General features: G+C 43.1%; 1 protein-coding gene across 1 annotated transcript; it reads right to left on the bottom strand.

Moving 5' to 3' along the window:
* Nucleotides 1-1,616: 1,616 nt before the first annotated feature.
* Nucleotides 1,617-23,568, bottom strand: LOC139573816 (beta-1,4-galactosyltransferase 3-like). The gene is made up of 7 exons (XM_071397709.1): nt 23,173-23,568; nt 11,133-12,496; nt 9,735-9,970; nt 6,013-6,200; nt 5,660-5,782; nt 5,375-5,479; nt 1,617-5,215 (listed from the first exon to the last, which is right to left on the bottom strand). The coding sequence occupies exons 2-7, from the start codon at nt 11,416-11,418 to the stop codon at nt 4,975-4,977; spliced, it is 1,179 nt and encodes a 392-aa protein (XP_071253810.1). The 5' UTR covers nt 11,419-12,496; nt 23,173-23,568; the 3' UTR covers nt 1,617-4,974.
* Nucleotides 23,569-24,804: the final 1,236 nt, after the last annotated feature.

The raw sequence follows: 24,804 nt of genomic DNA, 5'->3' as shown, positions 1-24,804 counted from the left end.
TTTTGCAGACATTACTGTAGAATTGACTACAGTGCTTTTATAGTAAGTATTGTAGTATTTGATATAGTATTCTACAGCATTCTATAGTAAGTACTATACATGGTTGAGGGATACTACAGTGTAGTATAGTATTCTACAGTATATTAGTTTATTATCAAATTCTATCATAAGTACTATAGTCTTCTATAGCAAACTGTAGTATTTATTCATGTGGGTCGCTTCGTAAAAAGTATGGTCTGCAGCTTATCATGAGGTATTCTAACTCAGGCGAGCAAAAACTTGAGACTTTCATAACATTACAGATCGCGAACCAGCTGTTGTTAACAGACACTACCCATCCTCCTGCCATCTTGCCCGGGTCTGCTCTCTGGTCTTGACGATGAAAAACCAGCGAGATGTATATTGTCCATGTCCTCGTTCAGCCACGACTGAGAAATATAGGATATTACCGTTTTTCAGGTCCCGTTGATAGGAAACTCGAAATGAGCTCATCCAGTTTGTTATCCAGTGACTATACATTTGCCAACAGAAAAGGGGAAGGATGTTACTGTTAGTTTCAGTTTGTGTTACATGACTTATGAACTATTGCTCCTTTGTTTCATCCTGCTAATTTTACTCTAGGATGCTCATTAAATGTCAAATCCTAAGGTCAAGACTATTGGTGAATGGTCCACTGTTTCTAGGTATTTGTTTATATTTTAGGGGGGGGGGGGTACTGTTTGGGTACGTGGCAAGACAGGTATATAATCTGGATATATGCAACGCTGTTCAGTTAGAGCAGAACGAGGTGGAGACTAAAGGAGGGAGGGTAGTGAAGTTCGAGGATGTGATGTTTAACAAGTTATAAGAAGGTTATGAGTGTTTGTGAAATAGTTGATTTGACTGCTTCTCCAGAGGGTGGGCCACTCCCCTTAGTCTGACATGTTTATGGAGAGAGGGTGAATATTATATTTGGGAGGTGGGATTAAGGAATCTAATCATTCTAATGTCCAGTGAAACTATACGTATCCAAGTGACAATTTACCACTACAGTAGACAAAAATATATTTTTTAACTATATCAACAATAAATGCTTTCTTGCATTGGCAAGAAGGAAACCCTGGAGTGAGTTACAGTTGAGTAAGGATTTAGGGATGATCTTGAATGTACTATCACTTCTTCTAATGCTACATCATGTTACAGTATGGCTACAATGAAGCACATCTGGTTAGGTGACAGTGTACAGAGGCAATTGGAGTGAAAAAACTATCAGTTCTGAGAATCTTATTCCTCTTGTAAATCAGTTGCATCTTTAGCACCATGTCATACATTTGACTCTGTACATCATGGCTCTCTAACGCTGTTCCCCTTGTAAAAAGCATTTGTTTTGTAATTTATGACAAGAAGTTGTTACTCTTAAGAATAAGTCACTTTCCACAAATAGATTGTGTTATAGCCTCTTTACAACTAGCCTGGCTGACGCGACCCACGTGACTACACAGCGAAGAGCTGTGACCGAGAGCTGTCAGCCAGACTATTTACAATAGTGTACAAAATGGCCTCTTGCAAGACCGTCAACCAGAGCCATATTCAGCAACAGAAATGGTATCACACTCAGTTTATCCAATTCACCGGTGTTTGACTAATCTTTTTGTTTATTAATCGTTGTATAAGGCCACTCTGGACTGTGCAGACTTCATTGAGAGAGGAGGAATTCAATCAGAAATACAGTATCACATTGTCCTTGTTACATTTTCAATGCCCTGCGGTGAGCTCCATCTCCTGGCGCCGTCACCCTGGACAGCATATCCACATCACAATGGAGTGAATGTCAAGTTATACATCAACTGAAGCAAACAAATAGACATGATATGATGTAATAAACCACTGCATGAAGTGTTAAAGGTACATGGTGCATGTAGCATATGTCTTACGAATCACTACACAAGCATACACTGTAGCATGCTTCAGGAGACTCAAATGGGAAGTCATGTCAGTGGTCTGTGTGTGGTTCTCTGTACATTCCGCTCATCTAATACAGGGTCTGTGTGTCATGCATAATCAGGCTTCATATGGAGTAGAGAAGGTAATAGCCTACATAGTGAAGCAGGTCATCCAAGAGATTCCTAGATCAGATAGTAGCGCACACACAAAACTCAGCATACCTGGAGTAAGTGGAATCCCATCTATTCCCATGTCAGCATGCATCCGCCAGCACAACTATCAGGCGTCCAATGCTTTCTCTCTAAGCCATCTTTGGTTTCAGCCAAGAGGCCCGAGTCCTCTATGTGATGCGCACACACAGAGGTTCAATTCCCAGTAGGGATCTAGATTAAACAATCATATTGGTCAGGGGGTCCAGACAGTGTGCAAAGAGGAAAGTCAGAGGACAAGCCATGCAGTGAGGAGGACATTGCACTGGGGAATTATAGGGGTGACAGATTTTAGACAGCACAAAATGAAAGAATGGCTAGTGGGGAAATGCTGTAAATGCTAACCCAGTGTACCTACATCAATCTTTAAATCAGTGCTTCAGCAGAATAAGTACAACCAATGAGTGTACTACACAGTCAACGGGCACCGGTTTTCATGTCACTTTCCAGTGCCTGATTCCGTTTATAGACCTAATTAGTTATAGTGGTTTCTGGTCATCCATGGACAAAGTTCCTGGTTTTCAGCTCTCCTGGTTGTCAAACCTTTCAGCCAATTTAGAGTATGGAAATAGATCCCAAGTCTCTGACTCTGGAGAGCCCACTAGGACTTGAATTCCTCAGTTTTAAGCTACATTGACAATCATAGGAAACCAACATAAAAGCTCCATAAGGTAATAAACAATAACATAAAAAACACAAATGGAAAAGACAAACCACCATTCTGATGTGAATATAGCCAGCCCACCTGAAAGCAGTGCATTGATCATTTCACCCGCACCTATTCTATTTGACACAAGGCAAAATGCAACCCCACATCAATGCAATCTAGAGATTGAAGGAGATAACTGGAGAAAAGACACATTCTGATTGTAGCGATAAGATGAAACCCAACCATACCAAAAAGCTGTGCCAGAACTGTGAACCTACTGTTAGAAAATCCGTCAATAAATCAGCCTGATATTCAGGGCCTGTATTGTGCATGTGCCTCAGACTAGGTGTTCTGATCTAGGATCATGGTTGCCTTTAAGGTCATAATGAATTTGATATGAACACAGAGAACCTGATCCTAGATCTGCACTCCTACTCAGACACTTTATGAAGATGGGCCCAGGGGGTGACTACCATGCTAACTGCAAACAGCACTTACCCCTGTCAATATTCAGGATAGCAGCTTCACTTCGTATCATATTAAACTGTAAAATCAGTTACATATGGGTCGTTCCGAAATTAGTGCCTGTTACAAATATTAAAAGCCTGTAATATTAAATGAAGTGCACTTTAATACTGACCACATGGAACATTTTATAAATCTGATTTAATATGAATAAAGACTATTTTTTTTAAACTGCCAAAATTCTGCATTTTGACATTTCCCTCTAAGCATCCTGTGACTTCTAGGAAGATTTTAACCCACTTAATTTGAAAGCCCTAGTTATTTTGTTGCTTTGACAAAGTAATTTCTGAAGACTTCATTATTTCATGTGATTAGTGATTCATTTTAAAGTAAAAACTCTCGTTTTAATATGGTGAAATTCCTTTGTAAATATTTCTCTAGTCAAATCATAGCGTACAAGCAGGTGAGCTGGTTCTACTCTTTTTGGCAATTTTCTGGTGTTTTTTTGTGGAAAACAGAGCAGGTTGAACATAACACGTCTACCCTGTTACCCATAAATAGACAGGCTAGAAATGTTTGAACAATTTAATTTGCATTACATTGCCCCTCCCTGTTGCACACAACAAGCTTCCATTCCCTCAGTCACGAGGGGATTTATGGCTAATTTAACCCTGTTACGGTCAACCCTGTTACTTTATTTGGCACTTACTATGGTAATGTATTTAATTTAACCTCAAGATGGGAAAATGTGTTTTGAACATGTGCTCTTTATGGCAGAATGTTAAAATTGGGTGAAATCAAGTTTTACACTACTCAAAAAGGCACCTAATTGGCAGAAAGACCCATATGCTATTGCAATATCAGTAGCATAAAATGGTTTTTCATTTATTTATTCTATCCCCTAATCTCGCTATCTATCACTAGAAACCGGTTCCATTCATAACTCTCGACCTGAAGTTCTACTAAAAAGGACAAATAGAACAAGACAGGTTTTCTAAGGCAACAGGGGTTTTCGGCAGCGATATAAACTCATAGAGTCCGTCTTTTTTCCTCCCCTCTACCATAAGTCCCTTTCATAGAGTCAAAGTCAGTGGAGTGGTGAGATATAGCTGGAGAATCAGAACTAGGGTGGAGAATGCTACAGTAATTCATTCAGACAGACACTGACAGACAAAGCCTCGGCCCATAGATTCTATCTAGGCAGTGGAGAGCATTGGTATTCAGTTCAGAGTCTCTGCTATACTATTGATAAAGTTTCAGTTGAGAATGCTGATCAGATCAGAGGAAGGAACAGAAGGAAAAGGCATGTGTGTGTATAATGGCCTCTAGTCCAATAGGGGGAGCCACCCACCTCTCCCGACTGGATTTTATTTTATTTAACTAGGCAAGTCAGTTAAGAACTAATTCTTATTTACAATGACGGCCTAGGAACAGTGGGTTAACTGTCTTGATCAGGAGCAGAACAACAGATTTTTACCTTGTCAGCTCAGGGATTCGATCTCGCAACCTTTCGGTTACTGGCCCAACGCTCTAACTACTAGGCTACCTGCTACCTGCCACCTGTAGGCATTGATATGAGGTTCAGTTGAAGGGTGAAGGCAAAGAAAGGAGCGCTTTAAGGGCCCAGGGCCCCTCTGTCACATCCCTGCTCCCAGGCATAAGTTAGGTGGGGAGAGTCGGCGGCAAGAGGGTGGTGGATGGGAGTGGAGTGGGTAAAGTTGGTCCAAGTCAGTGGTTCTGTTGTTTCTGTTGGAGCTTGGCTAGAGGTTTAGCGTGGGCTTCGACCGGCGGCTTTGCTGGGGCTTTGGCAGGGATCTTGGGGGCCGTGGCATGCAGGCCTGCCTCTGTGCCGATGTGCACAGTGATGTTGGTGTAGAGGGGGAAGTAGTCACGTGACAGCACCTCATACTCCACCGTGTTCATGCCGTCCAGCTTCCACGTCTGACGCGTCTTGGCCAGCATGTTGAACCTAGGGGGAGGCAGGGAGAGGGGAGCAGATGGAAATGTACAGATAGGCAGCACATTCTATTTAAAAGAATCTGAACGTGTCACACTACTGAATGGATCTCAGCCATACACAAACACATGCATGCAATGCACACACATGTGTGTCAGTCCTGTACCATACCTCCTGGGGTTCACGTCATTTCCCTTGTCCAGCTTGTGTTTGATCATTTTGTATCGGCCCACCTTCACCGATGGACGAGAGATGAACATCCCTCCGAGGGATACTCTGAGAATGGGAGAGAGGGAAGGAAAGGAATTTTAATTGAGTTATTATCAATTATAAATAGGGTTATTCAGTGTCTTTAAATTGTATCATTTTGTTAGACAGAACAAACCACAATTGGTCCATAGCTCAATGAATTGGCTCAATGTTCCACCCCCAAAACTCCCAAGGACCCCCTCTCACCTGACTCCAATGTCATCGTCCTCTCCTCCCCAGCCCCAGTAGTTGTTGGGGAAGCCGTTCATCTTCAGGTAGTGCAGTGGAGACAACGCTGACACCCCTCCGAAATACATCTTGTATGGCAGCCTAGGAGAATGACAGCAGATTCAAATAAAAATGAAGGATCAGATAAGGAACAAGTGAAATCAGAAATTAGTGAAGCCACACAATGAAAGAACTAGAGTATTCACAATTAAAATGGAATACATTTTGTGTTGAATAAACTTGTGAAAATCCAAAAGAGACTTACAGTGAAAAGAGTAACTAATAAACCATGAGGGGAAAAAGTCAAAATAAAATAAATAGAATAGACTGACTTGTATCCAAACTTGTCCATGGCGATGGCGGTGTGCTTGGGGTTGGCGTCGCATATGTAGGTGTTGCGGTCGTCCTCAGGGATGAGGTCCACATCATGGAAGAACAGACAGTCCCAGTCCTCCTCCCGCATGGCCTCTCGGAATCCAACGTTCATCAGCTTGGCCCGGTTAAACGTGTAGTTACCAGCCTAAAGAGGGACAACAGACAGTTATTTATTTTTAGAGACCCTTACGCCAGCAACCGAAAAATATTAAAATCTTGACATGGTTTCTATACAAATAACAATAGGTTAATCAATATGAACGTTCAGTATTTCCCCTAGGATTTATTTTTTAGCAGCGGTGGCAAGGGTAGCGCGGTGCATTGCTGCAAGTGGTAGCACAATGACATGCTAGCTGTTCCCATAGACTTCCAGTCATTGAGCTAATGACTATCCATTTAAAAGCTTGTCTCAGCAGAACGATAAATAGATAAAGATATACATGACAAAAAGTATGTGGACACCTGCTTGTCAAACATCATTCCAAAATCATGGCCATTAATATGGAGTTGGTCATCCCTTTGCTGCCATAACAGCCTCCACTCTTCTGGGAAGGCTTTCCTCTAGATGTTGGAACACTGCTGCGGGGACTTCCATCCAGCCACAAGAGCATTAGTTAGGTCGGGCACTGATGTTGGGCGATTAAGGCCTGGCTCGCAGTCGACATTCCAATTCATCCCAAAGGTGTTTGATGGGTTTGAGGTCAGGGCTCTGTGCAGGCCAGTCAAGTTCTTCCACACTGATTTCAACAAACCATCTCTGTATGGACCTCGTTTTGTGCACAGGGGCATTGTCATGCTGAAACAGGAAAAGGCCTTCCCCAAACTGTTGCCACAAAGTTAAGATTTCCCTTCACTGGAACTAAGGGGCCTAGCCCAAACCATGAAAAACATCCCCAGAACATTATTCCTCCACCAAACTTTACTGTTGGCACTATGCATTAGGGCAGGTAGCGTTCTGGCATCCGCCAAACCCAGATTCGTCCGTCGGACTGCCAGATGGTGAAGAGTGATTCATCACTCCAGAGAACGCGTTTCCACTGCTCTAGAGTCCAATGGCGGCGAGCTTAACACCACTCCAGCCGACACTTGGCATTGCGCACTGTGATCTTAGGCTTGTGTGCAGCTGCTCGGCCATGGAAACCCATTTCATGAAGCTCCCGACGAACAGTTCTTGTGCTGGCGTTGCTTCCAGAGGCCGTGTGGAACTCGTTAGTGAATGTTGCAACCAAGGACAGACGATTTTTACGCGCCACGTGCTTCAGCACTCTGCGGTGCCGTTCTGTGAGCTTGTGTGGCCTACCACTTCGCGGCTGAGACATTGTTGCTCCGAGACGTTTCCACTTAACAATAACAGCATTTACAGTCGAGCGGGGCAGTTCAAGCAGGGAAGAAATTTGATGAACTGATGTGTTGGAAAGGTGGCATCCTATGACGGTGCCACATTGAAAGTCACTGTGCTCTTCAGTACAGGCAATTCTACTGCTAATGTTTATCTATGGAGATTGCATGGCTGTGTGCTCAATATTATTTCATCTGTCAGCAATGGGTGTGGCTGAAATAGCCGAATTCATATTTGAAGGGGTCTCCACATACTTTTGACCATTTGGTGCATATATCATATTTGGGCCCCTGCTGCTAAATGAATATAGTGTAAACACTGACGGTGGTTCCATACATGACAACACAATGACATAGTGTCCATACAACAATAATGGGTAATGGGGTTAACCCATTAAATATATGGAGTGTGCGACTTCATTTTTATACAGTTTACTCTCTGTTAGTGGTCTCGTAAAGTCGACCCTGGGCAACACAGGTCTAGTTTCAATGACTCTGTTGGCATAGAGGAACTACGTCACTGCCCAGGTTACTACTTTATCTGCTTGAATAAAAAAAATACTACATAGTAGCTAGCAAGAAGGAGATCATTGAGGTTATTTTTAACGAGTGCATTTCGCAAGTGGCTAGTTTGCATCAACTACCATTATTAAAACCACTGCAAAAGGTTTTGCCTGCAAACTTTGGTTTTGAATCGCACCGTGGATCGCATTAGTGGAAACCAAGACTGGTCTCAGGGCTGGTTGTAGCTACATATTTTCAAGTCACGTCAGGGACAATTTCTACGTTTTAGCTAACCCTAGCCCTTTTCCTAACCTTAACCTAATTCTCCTAACCTGCTACGTTAATGCTCCTAACCTGCTATGAAAAGTTACTTCCTCTAGTCAAAGCCGGCAGACCTGCCCTGAGAGCAGTGAAAGTATCCACTAATGATATACAGCGCTCTGGCATGTCTGCCTCATGATTTGTTGGGGGAGTGTCCGGATTTTTTTTCTTCCCCTTATCGAATTACTAGTTCCTCTATGCCAGAAGAGTCCATCATTGAAACCAGACCCTAGTCACCCGCAACAATTCAACATGGAAATGAATTGTGTAGTCTACATACAATGAAATCAATAGTCTGATCATTTACAGTACAACTGTTCAACTGTAAATTGATACAATAGTACAGCATAAACTCAAATGGTTTAATAATATTCACAAAATTAGGATTTAAAACATCTCAGGAGGATTACACCTAATCCATGGCAAGATATGACATTTGAGAGCATCACTGAGGTCAATAGCATGAGTAGTATTTGTCCCTGTGGTTCGGTGTGTGTGTGTGTGTGTGTGTGTGTGTGTGTGTGTGTGTGTGTGTGAGAGAGAAACAATGACAGCTGAAGACATGCAGATGCTTGAACTGCTACTAGCCTGCATTATCTTGTTTGAGCGGAGTGCAATCTGGCACTGGTTATCCAAAAATACTGCACACATGCAGAGTCATGAATAAATGCTTTAGACATGATGCTGTAACATCTTTCTAATGATAAATGCCTTCGCATCTCAAAATGAACCTGGCTCTAACTTGGTAGAGGTTAGCTTGGCATTCATATGTTGCAGGTAAACAACAAGCAGGCAGTGACAACTTGACTAACAGTGTGAGGGTAAGACAAAGTGCCTGTTTAATGTGTAAGCAAAGGAATTGCTACAAGTTGTTAAGAAGATTAAGCCTTCAGGTGAGCATCTTTCAACCACAACGCTGTGTGTGATTCCATGGTTAGGACACCAGAGGGTGGTTTTGATCTACGCTGAATGTATACTTGGCCTCACCACTACAGCTAGAAGGTAGTCCAATTGAATATGTTTTTTTGGTCAATTGTAGGAAATGTAAAGAACATCTTCATACGGATAGGCTGTGTTACAGATTGCACAATCAATTGATAACATTAAAATTGTCTTTAAAAACAGCAATCAGCAGTTGAAACAATAGTGTTTTTCATGAACCCATTTCGGTAAAAGGCTGAAGGAGGGGGCTGGAGAAGTGTGTAACCACTCCAATTCATAGAGCTATGGATGCAAGGACTGACCATTCATGACATAGTTTTAACCATGTTTTGAGGCTAGACAGTGTTTGTTTACATTTACTTTGTTTACAAACATTGGAGTAAAACAAGCTTATATTTTGGGTTCTCATGGAGTGTGACAGTTGAACTAAGCTCATGAGGTATTTATAAGTTATATTGTTCAAGAATCAAATGGGTACATCCAAAAATGTATGTAGCAACTGAAGATTGCCCCTTTAAAAATGAACCTTCTGAAAGTGTGTGTGTGTGTGTGTGGCTGCACATATGCATTTCACCTGGTGGATGACGTAGATGCCGTAGTTGAGCTGCTGTCGCTGTAGGAATGGGTGAAGGTAGTAGAGGAGGAATTTCAGGTGGTGCTCCCGGTTTCTGTGGGGAATTATTATGGCGGTGCGGTGCCGCGCCTCACAGTCAGGCGGTCTGTAGCGCCCCCCGCGGACCACCAAAGGATTCTTCCGCGCCACTTGGGCCAGTGTCAACCCGGAGGGGAAGTTGACGTGGATCGGTCCACCTGAAAAGAGAAACGGGGTGAGAAGAAGCCAGATGTCATAACGGCATTTTATTGCTAGACCTATCATAACACACACCAATTAATTCAAAATCAGTAGGTTGTCCATGCTAGCATACTCATTTTAACAGGGTTTTTTGGAAAAAAATTAAAACTTTTACATGAGACAGTACAGAATGCAGCTTGCCCCCTTTTATCCATGCTGTTCTGTCGTCTCATGTAAAAACATTGTATCTCCAATCCAAAATGCTGCAGTAGAGAGACAAAAGTTTTAGCTTCATTGTCCAAATAAATGTAGGGGAGCGTAGGCCTAGGCTATGTAGCCTATGTGCTTTGAAGTTTGTCACTTCAAAGTCAGTAACCACAGCAAACAAATACTTGTGGAACATAAAAGGGCACAGCAAAACAGTGTAGGAGCCTTTCCTGTAGGCAAATCTCTTGGTTTCAGTGCGTATATCCACATTTCAATGAAAAAAAGTAGGAAGTTGGACACAAGGTAAACTGACCATTTGAACACAAGTATATTCAGTCCCTCTAGTGGAAGCGTACAACAAACTCTCCTGTTGGGTCAGCCGCCACCAAGTCTCGGCTCAGTTTGAATGATCTCAAAGTCAAAACACATCCTTCCTTCCCTTACTAGGAGTCATCATTGAACATTGATCCAATCCTGACTGTATAGGTGAAGCCAAGGTTCCACCATATCATGTCTACTCAAAATTCTGGTAACTTTCCCAGAAATCCTAGTTGAAGGAATCCCGGAATCACAACAGAATGAGCAGGAAATACAGAATTCTCCAACCAGGATTTGGCAAGCCCGCTACCCATCCAACCTGGTCAGATCAGTAGCCAACTAACTAGCAAGGACAGTTGCATGTGTGGAATTATTCGGAAATTCCCCTCTACAACAAACCAACCGAGGCTTTCTGACTGCCCACATTTCACATTACGTTTTCTGGCACACTAATCAAGTATCTGAGCCACTTTATTTTACGAGAAAGTATTGTTCTGGCGTACATTATAAAAAAACATTCCCTCTTCAGTTTCTTTCTGAAGAGGGAATGAAGTAAGAGATATGGGGGGAGGGCAGGATAACTGAAGACAGCGGCTGGTGAACTCAGAAATAAGATAGGGCTGCCAGTTCTAGCACTTCTGTGTGTGAACTCACCTATCAGGGGAGACGTCTTGGGGCAGTAGGGCATGTCCTCGCCCCGGCCGTGGGCCTTGGCCAGGAGGGACAAGTTGGCGTAGACGTCACCGCCCGTGTGATTGCTTGCGTGGGGCGAGCCGGCACCGGACGTCCCCGACGCAGTGGTCTCCAGCTTGCGGAAAATCCTGATGAAGTACGACACTCGCTTGTGGTAACCCTCGCGGGACAGCAGCGCCATGACAACCAGCTGGACACCCAGGAACATGAACAGGTAGCGCCATTTTGACTGTAGCCACGTCGCCATGTTACCGGCTCTGTGTCGCAACAAGGAACTTGAAGAGAGTTTGGTGATATGTTTGGCTTCGTTAGTCCTAGCAACCTACACTAGAGGAACGCTGTGGTTGGGTGAAATACGGGGTGGGATTGTCAAGTCGGTACGGAGGTGTATATTTTTACTGTAAACAAGTGTGCACTGTCAGTACTGTGCAACTGTATGATATGACAAGTGCAACAGGCAATGGGTATGGCGGTATATGAATGAAAAGTGCAAAATCCTTCAAATGTTTCTTTTAGATATTATTTTCAGATATTGGAGTGTAATATGAAGTTAGATCAAGGTTATAGTAAAAGCACAGTGAGAAACCAAGAAAGGCACTTTGGTTTAGCTGATCACTGGAGAAGCAAAAAAAGGCCAAAAAAATATCCTGAAAAAAAAATGTTTTTATTTCAACCTCTTGTCCCACCACAAGTTGAGATGTGTCGATCTCCAAAGTCTGCTGGTGGCCCTCTGGTTCATCGATGGCGTGTGGTGGCGATGCCAGCCCAACATCATGCTACTAGAATTCCATCAGTGTCCCAACCACCACCACAGTTCGTTTGTTTCCAGTAAAAGGCTGACTGGGTGCTGTTGTGCTGCCTTGTGTTCTCTAGCCGCTACTCTCATGGGGGCCCTTTAAACAAACAGCCACCAACAAAGGGAGGATAGGGGCCTATACAGCTGCCTATCTTTTACAGAGGATAATGGTTTCGTTTGGCTTGACAAGGCTGGCTGCCTAGAGAGGTAGGAAGAGGGAGTGGACCAAAACCAGTAGTGGGAGGAGTGGTCAGGGGCTGGCTGGGTCTGTGTGTGTGTGTGTGTGTGTGTGTGTGTGTGTGTGTGTGTGTGTGTGTGTGTGTGTGTGTGTGTGTGTGTAGGTGAGTATTAGGGGAAGGGTGTGGGGACGGGGCAGACAGAGAACAAAAAGAGAAAGGGGGAGGTCCGATGGCGACTGCGGCTATTGTCCCATTCTGACTGACACACTGGGCTGAAAGACGCTTCCAAGGGGAAGGGGTCCACCGGGCCTGACGGACAGGGGCTCGGACCAAATCACGAGAATGGTGCTCTGAAAGACAATGAGAGGGGTAGGTGGTTAAGAAGTTGTTACGATTTAAATCCTATAAACAATCCATTGTTGCTGCTAGCATCTTTCCCAATTAGACTAACTGTTTACAACAAATTATGCACAGCCGGAACAATCAGTTTGTTTGTTTTCAGCTAAAACAGAGCCAGGAGGAATCAGGCATAACTGGGGCTCCAATACGGACGCCTTCGCAGACAGACTACTGACAGCAACCGAGGAGCAGAAAGAAACAAGCTCATAGAAGCTGAAGCGAATCAAGATAAAAAGCAGTGGGAGATCTAGCGCTAGGTACTACTACTACCACATCAGACAGACCATAGAACGATCGCGGGTAGTTAAACGGTCCTGCTACTTGTGCTCACGTAATCCTCCGTCCTTGCAATGGCTGTTGGAGAATACCCGACACGTCGGCACTCATGGATCAATTAGTGCTCATTAAAGACGCCAGCCTCAGACTAACTCTAATCCTAATCCCACATGGAGAGCCCGAGGATTGGCAGAATGGTCGAGAGATACAGAGTTGCAGAAAACAGGATGAGAGTCAACGGACTAGGGTGTGTGCGTGTATAATAATATATGTAGCAGGGTTTCTGATAGCCGGCTTTTGGCGTAAAAAAATTAAATAGTAAAGAATCGAAACACTGATAAATGAACTTTGCATGCTTTTTAGCCAATTCATTGATGATAATACATTTGACCAGTCATGCTTATTGGTCTATGGGTTAATTTTCATAACTTCGTAGAATTAAATTGTATCATACGCACAACATACAGATACAGCCTTTTAGTGGAAAATCTGTTAAGTAGCACTATTATAAGCCCAATCATTGCACAAAATGCAACCTGTTAAAAATAGTTTTAACGTGCACATACACACACGGTCATAAGTTTTAGAACACCTACTCATTCAAGGGTTTTTCTTTATTTTTTACTATTTTCTACATTGTAGAATAATAGTGACGACATCAAAACTATGAAATAGCACATATGGAATCATGTAGTAACCAAAAAAATATATATATATTTGAGGTTCTTCAAATAGCCACCCTTTGCCTTGACAGCTTTATACACTCTGGGCATTCTCTCAACCAGCTTGATGGAGGTAGTCACCTGGAATGCATTTCAGTTAACAGGTGTGCCTTAAGTTAATTTGTGGTATTTATTTCCTTAATGCATTTGAGCCAATCAGTTGTTGTGACATGGTAGGCGGGGTATGCAGAAGATGGCCCTCTTTGGGTAAAGTCCATATCATGGCAACAGCTTAAATAAGCAATGAGCTCCTCTGAAGGACTCCACCAATCAGGCCGTTATGGTAGAGTGGCCAGACAGAAGCCACTCAGTAAAAAAGGCACATGACAGCCCGCTTGGAGTTTGCCAAAAGGCACCTAAAGGACTCGCAGACAATGATAAGCAAGATTCTCTGGTCTGATGAAACCAAGATTGAACTCTTTGGTCTGAATGCCAAGCGTCACGTCTGGAGGAAACCTGGCACCATCCCTACGGTGAAGCATGGTGGTGGCAGCATCATGCTGTGGGGATGTTTTCAGCAGCAGGGACTGGGAGACTAGTCAGGATCGAGGGAAAGATGAACAGAGCCAAGTACAGAGAGATCCTTGATGAAAGACTGGGGCGAAGGTTCACCTTCCAACGACCCTAAGCACACAGCCAAGACAACGCAGGAGTGGCTTCGGGACAAGTATTCCACAGAGGATCATTAGCTGAACCGAGCCTTAAAAAACAAGTTGTAGGTCGTTTTAAAAATCGCATTGCCTACAGTCGAAAGGAAAGGAAGCCCACCCAATTTTGGCAGTGCGTGCTGCAAATACCAAATAGATAATTTCAGATCAAATGTTTCATCATATGCTCCAAATACAACAGGTGTAGACTTCATCTTGAAATGATTACTTACATGCCCTTAACCAACAATGCGGAGTTTCAAAAAAGTATGAAAAATGTGCTAAATAAATTAAAAGGAAAAATATGATTGTTGAGTTGCGACAGTCAGTGAAAAGTAGGGGCCCAGCCAGGGATATCGCAATATTTCAAAATACAAATTATGGGAAAATAGTGTGGAAAGCAAATGGCTAATGCTGTAAAGACAATGAAAAGACTCTAAGCTGTCTTTTAGTTGAGAGAACAACAGTAGACCCATAGCCTAATCTTATTGGGACCAGCGGAGAGCATCAGCCATATCCCTGGTGAGTGTGCACCGTGCATATTCACTATCATTGTTGGGTCACTGCCACTTGGAAGTTTTTGGTGAATTTCCTCCTCCAGTTTAGATGGATGTCATATTTTATTTGTGCCTCCCCTTCTCATAGGCCTATATGGACAACGTAGTTGATATTGATTGTTAGTGTCAGCAGAGTAGGCTACCCTGTAATTTGTTAATATATATATATTATTTTCCCCCCCACCCTGTCTTTCAAAGAATTCGTAAAAATCCAAATAACTTCACAGATCTTCATTGTAAAGGGTTTAAACACCGTTTCCCATGCTTGTTCAGTGAACCATAAACAATTGATTAACATGCACCTGTGGAACGGTCATTAAGACACAGTTATGAAAACTTAGGACACTAAAGAGGCCTTTCTACGGACTCTGAAAAACACCAAAAGAAAGATGCCCAGGGTCCCTGCTCCCTGCCTTAGGCATGAGAACTGAAGATGTGGCCAGGGCAATAAATTGCCATGTCCGTATTGTGAGACGACTAAGACAGAGCTACAGGGAGACAGGACGGACAGCTGATCGTCCTCGCAGTGGCAGACCACGTGTAATAACACCTGCACAGGATCGGTACATCCGAACATCACACCTGCGGGGACAGGTACAGGATGGCAACAACACCTGCCCGAGTTACACCAGGAACGCACAATCCCTCCATCAGTGCTCAGACTGTTCGCAATAAGCTGAGAGAGGCTGGACTGAGGACTTGTAGGCCTGTTGTAAGGCAGGTCCTCACCAGACATCACCGGCAACAACGTCGCCTACGGGCACAAATCCACCATCGCTGGACCAGACGGGACTGGCAAAAAGTGCTCTTAACTGACGAGTCACAGTTTTGTCTCACCAAGGGTGATGGTCAGATTCGCGTTTATCGTCGAAGGAATGAGCGTTACACCGAGGCCTGTACTCTGGAGCTATTCGGAGGTGGAGGGTCCATCATGGTTTGGGGCGATGTGTCACAGCATCATCGGACTGAACTTGTTGTCATTGCAGGCAATCTCAACGCTGTGCGTTACAGGGAAGACATCCTCATCCCTCATGTGGTACCCTTCCTGCAGGCTCATCCTGACATAACCCTCCAGCATGACAATGCCATCAGCCATATTGCTCGTTCTGTGCATGCTTTCCTGCAAGACAGGAATGTCAGTGTTCTGCCATGGCCAGCGAAGAGCCCGGATCTCAATCCCATTGAGCACGTCTGGGACCTGTTGGATCGGAGGGTGAGGGCTAGGTGCCTTGGTGGAAGAGTGGGGTAACATCTCACAGCAAGAACTGGCAAATCTGGTGCAGTCCATGAGGATGCACTAAAGTACTTAATGTAGCTGGTGGCCACACCAGAAACTGACTGTTACTTTTGATTTTGACCCCCCCTTTGTTCAGGGACACATTATTAAATTTCTATTAGTCACATGTCTGTGGAACTTGTTCAGTTTTATGTCTCAGTTGTTGAATCTTATGTTCATACAACTATTTACACATGTTAAGTTTTTTTAAATCGTTTCTTTTTTTGCTGAGTTTGTGTATATATTTCTGCTAATGTCTCCAGTCATATCAAGTGCAGTAGAAGTGCATGAAATGGGTTTCCCATGCAAAAAAAAAAAAAAAGTATCCGATATAGCCTATAGCCAAGGCCTCTACATCATACGCGCTCAGCCATGCATTGAGCAGTCTGAGTTATATTGTTAGCCTAAATTACTATCCAGTCACATTACGAATTGTAGGCTCTCTTACATAAGTCTGCAAATGCGATGACGCATGGAATGCTTTATTATAATGGTGCATTTTGATGGTGAAAATGTGCTTCCCCAAACTTGAAACTCATGCTCGGCCTATGCTAGTGATTTTTGTTCGTTTCTCATCTTGTTGGCTGAGAAAAAGTAAATGTGGACAGTTAATCTAACATCTTCAAATTGCACGGTAAGTACACACGTCCTTGCATCCTCAACTTATATTTTCTGTTAAGATTAATATTATTAATATTACCATATTCTAAATGTGATTCTGAGCACAGTGGGTGGACACCCTAATCAGGTTACGCACCCAATGCATATGGGTTTGGTACATTTCTCCAATGTCTGGTAAATTAAAGTGCTGCTGGTCAAAATGTCCGGTGCCACATTTTCATAACGGAATTAATGATATGTGTGATATGTGTGTGATCTGCAACTGTGAGCACATCAGTTTCAACAGTAATCTCCCTTACCCCGCCTTTTCAGCTTCCATAGTCCTTAATCCCCAGTCAAGCCACCTCACACTCAGGAGGAAACAAGTTCATTAAAACACAGAGAGAGAAATGGAAAGACAAGAGGGTGAGAGTACAAAAAGAGTCTGCAAAATGAGGAGATACTGGACAGGAAGGAGAGAGCTAGAAAGAGGGAGGGAGTGAGAAGTTGAAGAGTTCTTTTTTTAGCAACTAGAAATATGAGCAGATGGAAGGTTGAACTTCTCAGGTCAGTCCTCTCAAATGAGTAGCCAACAGCATCCATATAGGCGTAGAGGCTAAATCCTTTGAACAAACACGATACCATTCCTTTACTATGGTTTAAATAGATACTATACCACCGTATGTCCAATGTCTACTGCAGTTTCACAGGTGTTTACATGAATAAATCGGCTGATCAACAGGGTCTGTATAGTATCATCCCAGCCCGGTTATGGCTCTCGGGGGCAGTACCGACTTGAAATGGGATATAGGGTTGCTGCCTGGGATACAGTGTAGAAGAACAACTTGGCAGCTGTCACCTCCATTGACAAAGCCAGGGCCTTGCCTTCTTAGCATGCATATAAAAAGAGCCAGGGACTTGATTTAGATGTCCCTGTTCCTCAGGCTATGTGATGTTATGTGAGGGAATCTGAGAATGACAAAAGGAGAGGGAGAGAGGAAGCAGAGAGTAGGCCCAATGCAAGTGGCTAGTTTAGTTTTTTTCCCTCGTCTCACCAGCGTTCAATCTAGGCTACATTCGCTCTCTCGAGTCTCGACATTTGAAAGTCAAAGAGGTAGAACTAGCATGACTAGTTCATGCATGCCCGAGTCAGCCAAAACAAACATCTTCCACCTCCTCACATCGCCCCTCTTCAGACTGTACAGCAGCACACGCTTTAGACTGAGTGATGGCAGCTATGAAAGATTACAGGCCAGATATGGGACAATCCTTTTCTGCCTGGAGCCATCAACATTACATGTATACTGTACGTACACATGCATACACGCACTCACTGGAATGGATGCGAGAATAATAGTCAGCGAGGGGGCCGAGGGAAGAGAGAGAAATGGGGAGGTGGGAAAGGGGGGCAAAGGGAGAGCGAGAAGTATGCGAAATGTATATAGAAATCTCTGTTAGCGTGCTGGTTTGTCAGGATCCCATGCATGCGTGGCCCATAGCCAGGCAGGCGACCAGTCAGTCGGCCAGGCACAGGGGACCCACTGAGAGACACGCATTCACGGGGAGGGGAGCAGTCAGCCAGCCAGCTCAAAAGACTGCTGGGAAATATAGAACGACGGCACCCCCCCCAGCAGAAAACAAAGACAGGCAGAGCATTAGGAGAGATTAGAGGAAAGTGGAAATATGTAGCCAAGTACTTGAAAACATCTGGTGCGCATCTGTCCCAAAGGAGAGCTGCAGAGCAGTGGGAGGAAGAGGATGGGGTAGAAACAGTTGATAGGCCTTTCGTTAGAGTCTGCCGCCTGTGAATCAAAGCCTTAACCCGCCGGAACATAGCGGGATGCCAGACACGAAGAGAAGGGTGAGGGACTGGAGAGTTGCCATTTTCGACTGATTAGGGGAATGCGTACTATATCCATCCATCGATCCATTCATACGTCAGCTGTGGAAGACTGTGCTCTCCAGCTTTAACCTTGTGTTCTCTGTAGTCTGCAAATCTGCTCCAACACAGCTTTGGAGCTTGGGCGGAAAAGGCCATCAAATCCTTGCACTCTATTCAGAAACATTCAATTCTAGACACTGAAGATAGGCTCCACTGAGAGTCATGCAGACTTCTGCTACGTTTCACCTCAGATTGTCAAAAGAAGCTTACCAACATATCACCTGCCGACAGGGTTCCTTTACCAAGCAAACTGCCGCAAATACTATACCTGTCAAGCTTGTCTGATGAAGTTACTGATCATATCCACTGCATTATCTAAAGTGTCACTAGCTCATTCTTTATCTATTGCCATGAGTCACAAGACATCTCCATGGGTCACCTCTTGCTCAACAAACCCGTTATCACCCTGTGGGAGCGTATAGGAGGAAAGAAGATACGGTATGAACAAAGCTAACAGAAACCATGTGAGGGGAAAGAGTAGACGAAACAGCTCCCCCTCCCCTCGGCTCACTACCACTCTCAGGTGTAAGGTGACAACACAACAACAAGCTATCCGTATTCAATTACTAAACTGATCAACTGAAATCCTTGAGGACAGTTCCTGACTCCTGAGGATGTGATATGACCATTGTGATATAGCCTAGGACATTTAAAAAACTTAGGCTCCTTCCCAGAGTCTGTGGTATCAACATTGGCTCAAGCCTCTTTTCCTGAGACCAGCTTAGTTTGCACTGCTCTGAGCATCAATATGCACCAGAAAATGTGCTTCGTGACAACAGCATTATCTTTACTTGACTGCCAAGACGAGGGGAACCTGTTTATACTTGGATAACCACTTCATTTATACAAGGCCAACCCAACATTAAAAAAAAAAAAAATACATGAAATTGCCAACAAAGTTACAGTAGCTAGCTCTTCCAACCAAACAGGTCCAGGCAATTAAAACATTAGCATACAGTGTGAAAAAAAGTGTCAGCATATTAATGAGGGCTAGCGCCCTTGTCATAGCAACACACTGTCCATTCATCGTCAGTGCAGCTGGTACATGTCTCTTTAGCTGCTCCCTCAGGTCCGAGTCCACTGGGACAGGCTCACTGCTGAAGAGAAGAAAAAAAATCTCTATAGCTTCTTCTGGTTCTCCTTTACCGTTTGCTGCTGCTTGGGTAGTTACTAGTTTGAGTAGTTTCCATAGTGCAGAGTTCATTTGTGGCTCGAGCACACCACACACCTCTGGGACAGCCCTCGTTGCAACCATGATGACAAGCTGCACGGCTCAGTAGCTAAGCAATGACAACCATAGGGACCAACCAGAAAAACTGAGGATAACCACGTAAACATATAACAAAATGGACACTAAGAGTCACACAGACACATGAACGGCAAATGTGTTGCCTTTCCACCGCTACTATCATTCCAGAGTACTGGGCAGAAAACAAATAGATGGCAGCCTGGGACAGATTCAACATCATTATTAGATTGTGTTGGGGCAAAATGTAACGTCTTGCGCTGGTTGGACAGAAAGGGAGCAGGGTCAGCAATGGATCCGACAAATAGGAAGGCTAACTAATGAAACAGCCACAAGTATCAACAGGGATTGACATAACAGGTTGCCTTATCACCTGGGGCAAGTGAACTGAGCAGCCATGCAAATTGAGCCTGCTCTGTGGTTGTTCCATTGGGCAGGTAACAGTTTATACTGAAAACCATACAACATAAAAATGTGTGGTTCTTTCATTATGTTCACATAAAAGACAGAATATTTAATTTCTGCATGCAAGTGATCATATCTGACAGGCAACCAATAGCCTACTCCTTACTTGGCTAATGGGCAAGTACACTTCAGACCTTAAAGGGATACATCAGGATTTTGGCAGCCTTTATCTACTTCCCCAGAGTCCCATGAACTTGTGGATACCATTTCTATGGCCCTGTGTTCAGTTGGAAAGTTGCTAACTAGCATTAGCACAATTGCTAACAAGCGTTAGTGCAATGACTGGATGTCTATGGTAACTGCTAGCATACTAGTAGATACCATAGACTGTCATTGCACTAACGCTAGTTAGCATTAGCTCACAAAACAACCTCCAACTTCCTTCATACTGGATGCAGAGACATAAAAATGGTATCCATGAGTTCATCTGACTGGGGAAGTAGATGAAGGGCTTTGTTGTCAAAATACTGAAGTGTCCTTTAAAAAAAATAAAAGTGTCCAATACCTGTTGAAATTAATTAAATGAATAATCACACAGCACTGGTTGGCTGCTTGTGTAAACAGTTTGCTAACGGTTGTAAGTATGTTGTTAAAATCCTGTTTTTGCACGTTTAGCATCAAACTGAAGGCATCAAAGCCCAAATAGGTGAAGCATGTCATTGCGGTCTCTTCCACAAACGGAGAGACACCTCCAAGTATCACATTGCATGCATGTACGAACAGGCCAGAGCTCAGTACATTTTTTACATTCTGGAACATTAAATTGATCATAAACGGTGCTGTACTGAACGACCAGTTGAAAAACAGGAAGGGGTTGGGTTGTGGGTTCGGGAACGCTGTCAGCATGGCCACTGCCCTTTAAATACAGCACTCATTGCTTCAAGCCACACCCTCCAAAACAGGAGCAAACGGAGCAAACGTACCTCAATGTCTGTTCAAGAACAAACATTGAGCAAAACCCAGATTCGTCTGTCGGAATGCCAGATGGTGAAGCATGATTCATCACTCCAGAGAACGCGTTTCCATTGCTCCAGTGTCGGCGAGCTTTACACCACTCCAGCCGACGCTTGGCATTGCGCATGGTGATCTTATGATTGTGCGGGGCTGCTCGGCCACGGAAACCCATTTCATCAAGCTCCCGACGAACAGTTATTGTGCTGACGTTGCTTCCAGAGACCGTGTGGAACCCAGTAATGAGTGTTGCAACCGAGTACAGACAATTTTTATGAGCTTCGGCACTCGGCGGTCCCATTCTGTGTAATTGTGAGGCCTACCACTTTGCGGTTGAGCCGTTGTTGCTCCTAGACCTTTCCACTTCACAATAACAGCAGGGCATAATTATGATGAACTGAATTGTTGGAAATGGTTGCATCCTATAACTGTGCCATATTGAAAGTCGCTGAGCTCTTCAGTAAGGGCCATTCTACTGTCGATGTTTGTCCATGGAGATTGCATGGCTGTGTGCTCAATTTTATACACCTTTCAGCAATGGGTGAAATAGCAGAATCCACTATTTTTATACTTTTGTGTATATATAGTGTATGTCCTTGTCCTCTCCTTGGTTGATTTAGTGGGCATCTCATAGAATAAATAATTAGTCAGTAATAACCATATTAAGTCACATAAATAGACATCAAAATCCCTCAATCATCCTAACATAATACAAAATGTAATGGTCTTATTTAGCAAATGCTTCCAATATAAACTTAAATCATGATCATATGTATAATTTCTCTTTTCAGGTCTTAAGGTTAGTAAAAATATATGAACTAATACCTTGTCATTATCACCACATTCTTTCCTTAACATCATGACATTTTTACAGTATTTAGTCATAAATAGCAGGGATTCTAGCATGCTAACTCCAGTTGAACAGCTAGCATACAATGTATCCTAAATACATAAATAAAATGGTCTACATAATTTGCCTAAATTATAGCCTACTTGGTAATGACGTTCAATAAAAATATATTCTCAAGTCATATTTACCTTTATTTTTCTATAATTTCCCGGCACCAAAATGTGAATTTCCTATTCACATTTATTCACTATTCATATACATAGTAACCAAGCGCGTACACACACACACACACACTTTTGAAAAAACGTTAATATAACTTGCTTGTCGTGGTGGTAATGACAAAATACTTAGATTAGAATATTGTGTGTGTAATTTTTTTTTTAAATGGTAGCAAATGGCTTATGCACATATGTATATAGTTTCCAGTTGACTCTTAAAATCCAGACATGTTTTAGTCTTTACTTAAAGGGTGATTAATAAAATAAATAAAACATCTTTAAAATCTGACCCTAACGTATTTGCTAAATCCGTCATTGTAAATAAGAATTTGTTCTTAACTGACTTGCCTGGTTAAATAAAGGTTAAATAAATAAAATCACCCAGCTATTCCCTTGGAATAAGAATTCCTTGCTTGAACAGATGCAACAATAGCATGTAGCCTACAGACAGAGACACACACACACACACACCCACTATGGTGTCCAGTAAACGAATCAGTTTTTACATTATTAGACCATTCAAGTCTTACTTTAGATTTTGTATTAGTCATGATGATGTAACCAAAGATTCCACCATTTCTGGCGTAGCTAACTTACCTGGGCTCGAGCCTTGCCTAAACAACTATTGTTAAAGCGGCCACAATAAATACTTAACATTTTAGATAGACAACGTTAGCTACGCACCAACTAGCAACTGTGACGGAGAAAGCTGTAAAATACGGCAAACTAACGCTGACTCCATTTCATTCTACTTTGCTAGCTTGCTAACGACTAGCTAACTTATTTCATACACTGGCATGATTTGTTAACGTAACGTTAGCTGGCTATCTAGTTAGCATTATTAGCTTGATACACAAATAAACTGTGGCCAGCTTACCAACTAAACGCACGAAATGGTGTTTACCAATCCAATCCTCTTGTTCGTGGATAGCGCAATGGTTCCGTTACTACTTTATTCCAGGCAACGGCATTGTTAAACATCCCTTTCACAATTCGAGTTGCGTTTCGAAGTTGAAATGCAGCTTCTTCAGCCACACTTCACATGTAGAACTAGTACAGGAAGTGATGTACCAGCTGTTTGCTGTTGCTTGTAGTAATGAATAGTACGGTCGGCAGAGAGTTTAAGAGTTAGTTTAGCGCACGTCCACCCTCTTCGTGCTGTATGCATGTCCTGAATTTCAGCACAACTTGCTAGTTTGGTTTCACAAGAATTCAATGAATGCACCGGCAATACAATTGAATGGGGTGACGTTTACACAGTGACATAACCATCCTTTTGTGTTATGGCTTACTGAACATAGAACGAGGAAAACACGATATGCTTGACTCGATGAGACGGACAAAGATAAATTACAGAAATTGTGTAATACAAACTACTTTTGTTTATTTAGACCTACTACTGTATCTTTCGTACACGTTCTGAGTTGTGCTTTTATGTAGTAATTGTACTTTCTAAGAAAATATCGATTTTATACCAAATGGTACACCCAGGCTGGGAGAAAATAAAATATTCTATTGTAATAAATGTGTTCTAGATTCTAGAATGGTGCATCACTCATCTCTGTTGAAAATCAAGTGTAAACAAATTGCAGTCTAAGCCAAAGTACTGACTTTTTGCCATATTTCAACACAGTCTTATTTATTTAAAAGGTAAGGAATTATTTTCCCACTCAGTATTCAAAGTTAGAGGACTGGGTAGTTGTTAAATGTAGGTTAAGTTACTGGTCCACTGGCAGCAGTTAAACAAAGGCAATGAAGCTGTTACCGAAATGAATTGCCTTTTCATGATCAGTAACATATCTAAGCTAAATATATTTCTAATAATCTGACAAACTACATGGCACTTTAAGGTGATGGATTGATCTTCAAACTGTAGTTATGGACAAATAAATAGTTATGGCCATTAGTGATCACACAGACACATTTTAATTTGGTTGTCCAAAGCTTTCTTCAGAATGTCCAAGCTTCCACCTCACCGTCCTCCGTTCCATCCCTGGAAGCCCCAGTCCACCTTGGATGCTGTAGTATCAGCAATGTGGCGCAGTCTCTGCCCGGGTCAAAGGATACTACCAAACCATGACCTGGGACCAATCTTCGCCAAGCTGTCACAGGACCTGGAGTCTGCAACCATGCCCCTCTACACCAACTACTTTGACCCAGTCACTGACCACCTGCCCAACAGTTTCCCATTGGGACACAAGTGGGTACTATTCCATTTGATATACTGTATGAGGGGCCTTTTACTATCTAAACCAAAATCTTGCCCTTGATAGACATTTACTATCTCCAGAGAGCTTGACTAACAGAAAGCCTTTCTCCCCTTGTGGTGTAAGGCTGAACTTGAACCTGAGGCTGAACTGCTTTGACTCATGGGCAGACCCAGAGAGAGAGAGGGAAAGCGGGAGGCAGAGACGCCGCCATGTCCCCTCTTACGGAGGACCCCGTATCAGTGGTGCCTGTCTGTCTAGACTGACTAGGAACGGAGTGCCAAGCGAGAGTAGAGGATCTA

The sequence above is a fragment of the Salvelinus alpinus genome, chromosome 4 (genome assembly GCF_045679555.1).
Source record: "Salvelinus alpinus chromosome 4, SLU_Salpinus.1, whole genome shotgun sequence".
NCBI classification, from domain to species: domain Eukaryota; kingdom Metazoa; phylum Chordata; class Actinopteri; order Salmoniformes; family Salmonidae; genus Salvelinus; species Salvelinus alpinus.
Note: the sequence above shows the minus strand (reverse complement) of the source record. Positions and strands in the feature narration are given on the sequence as shown.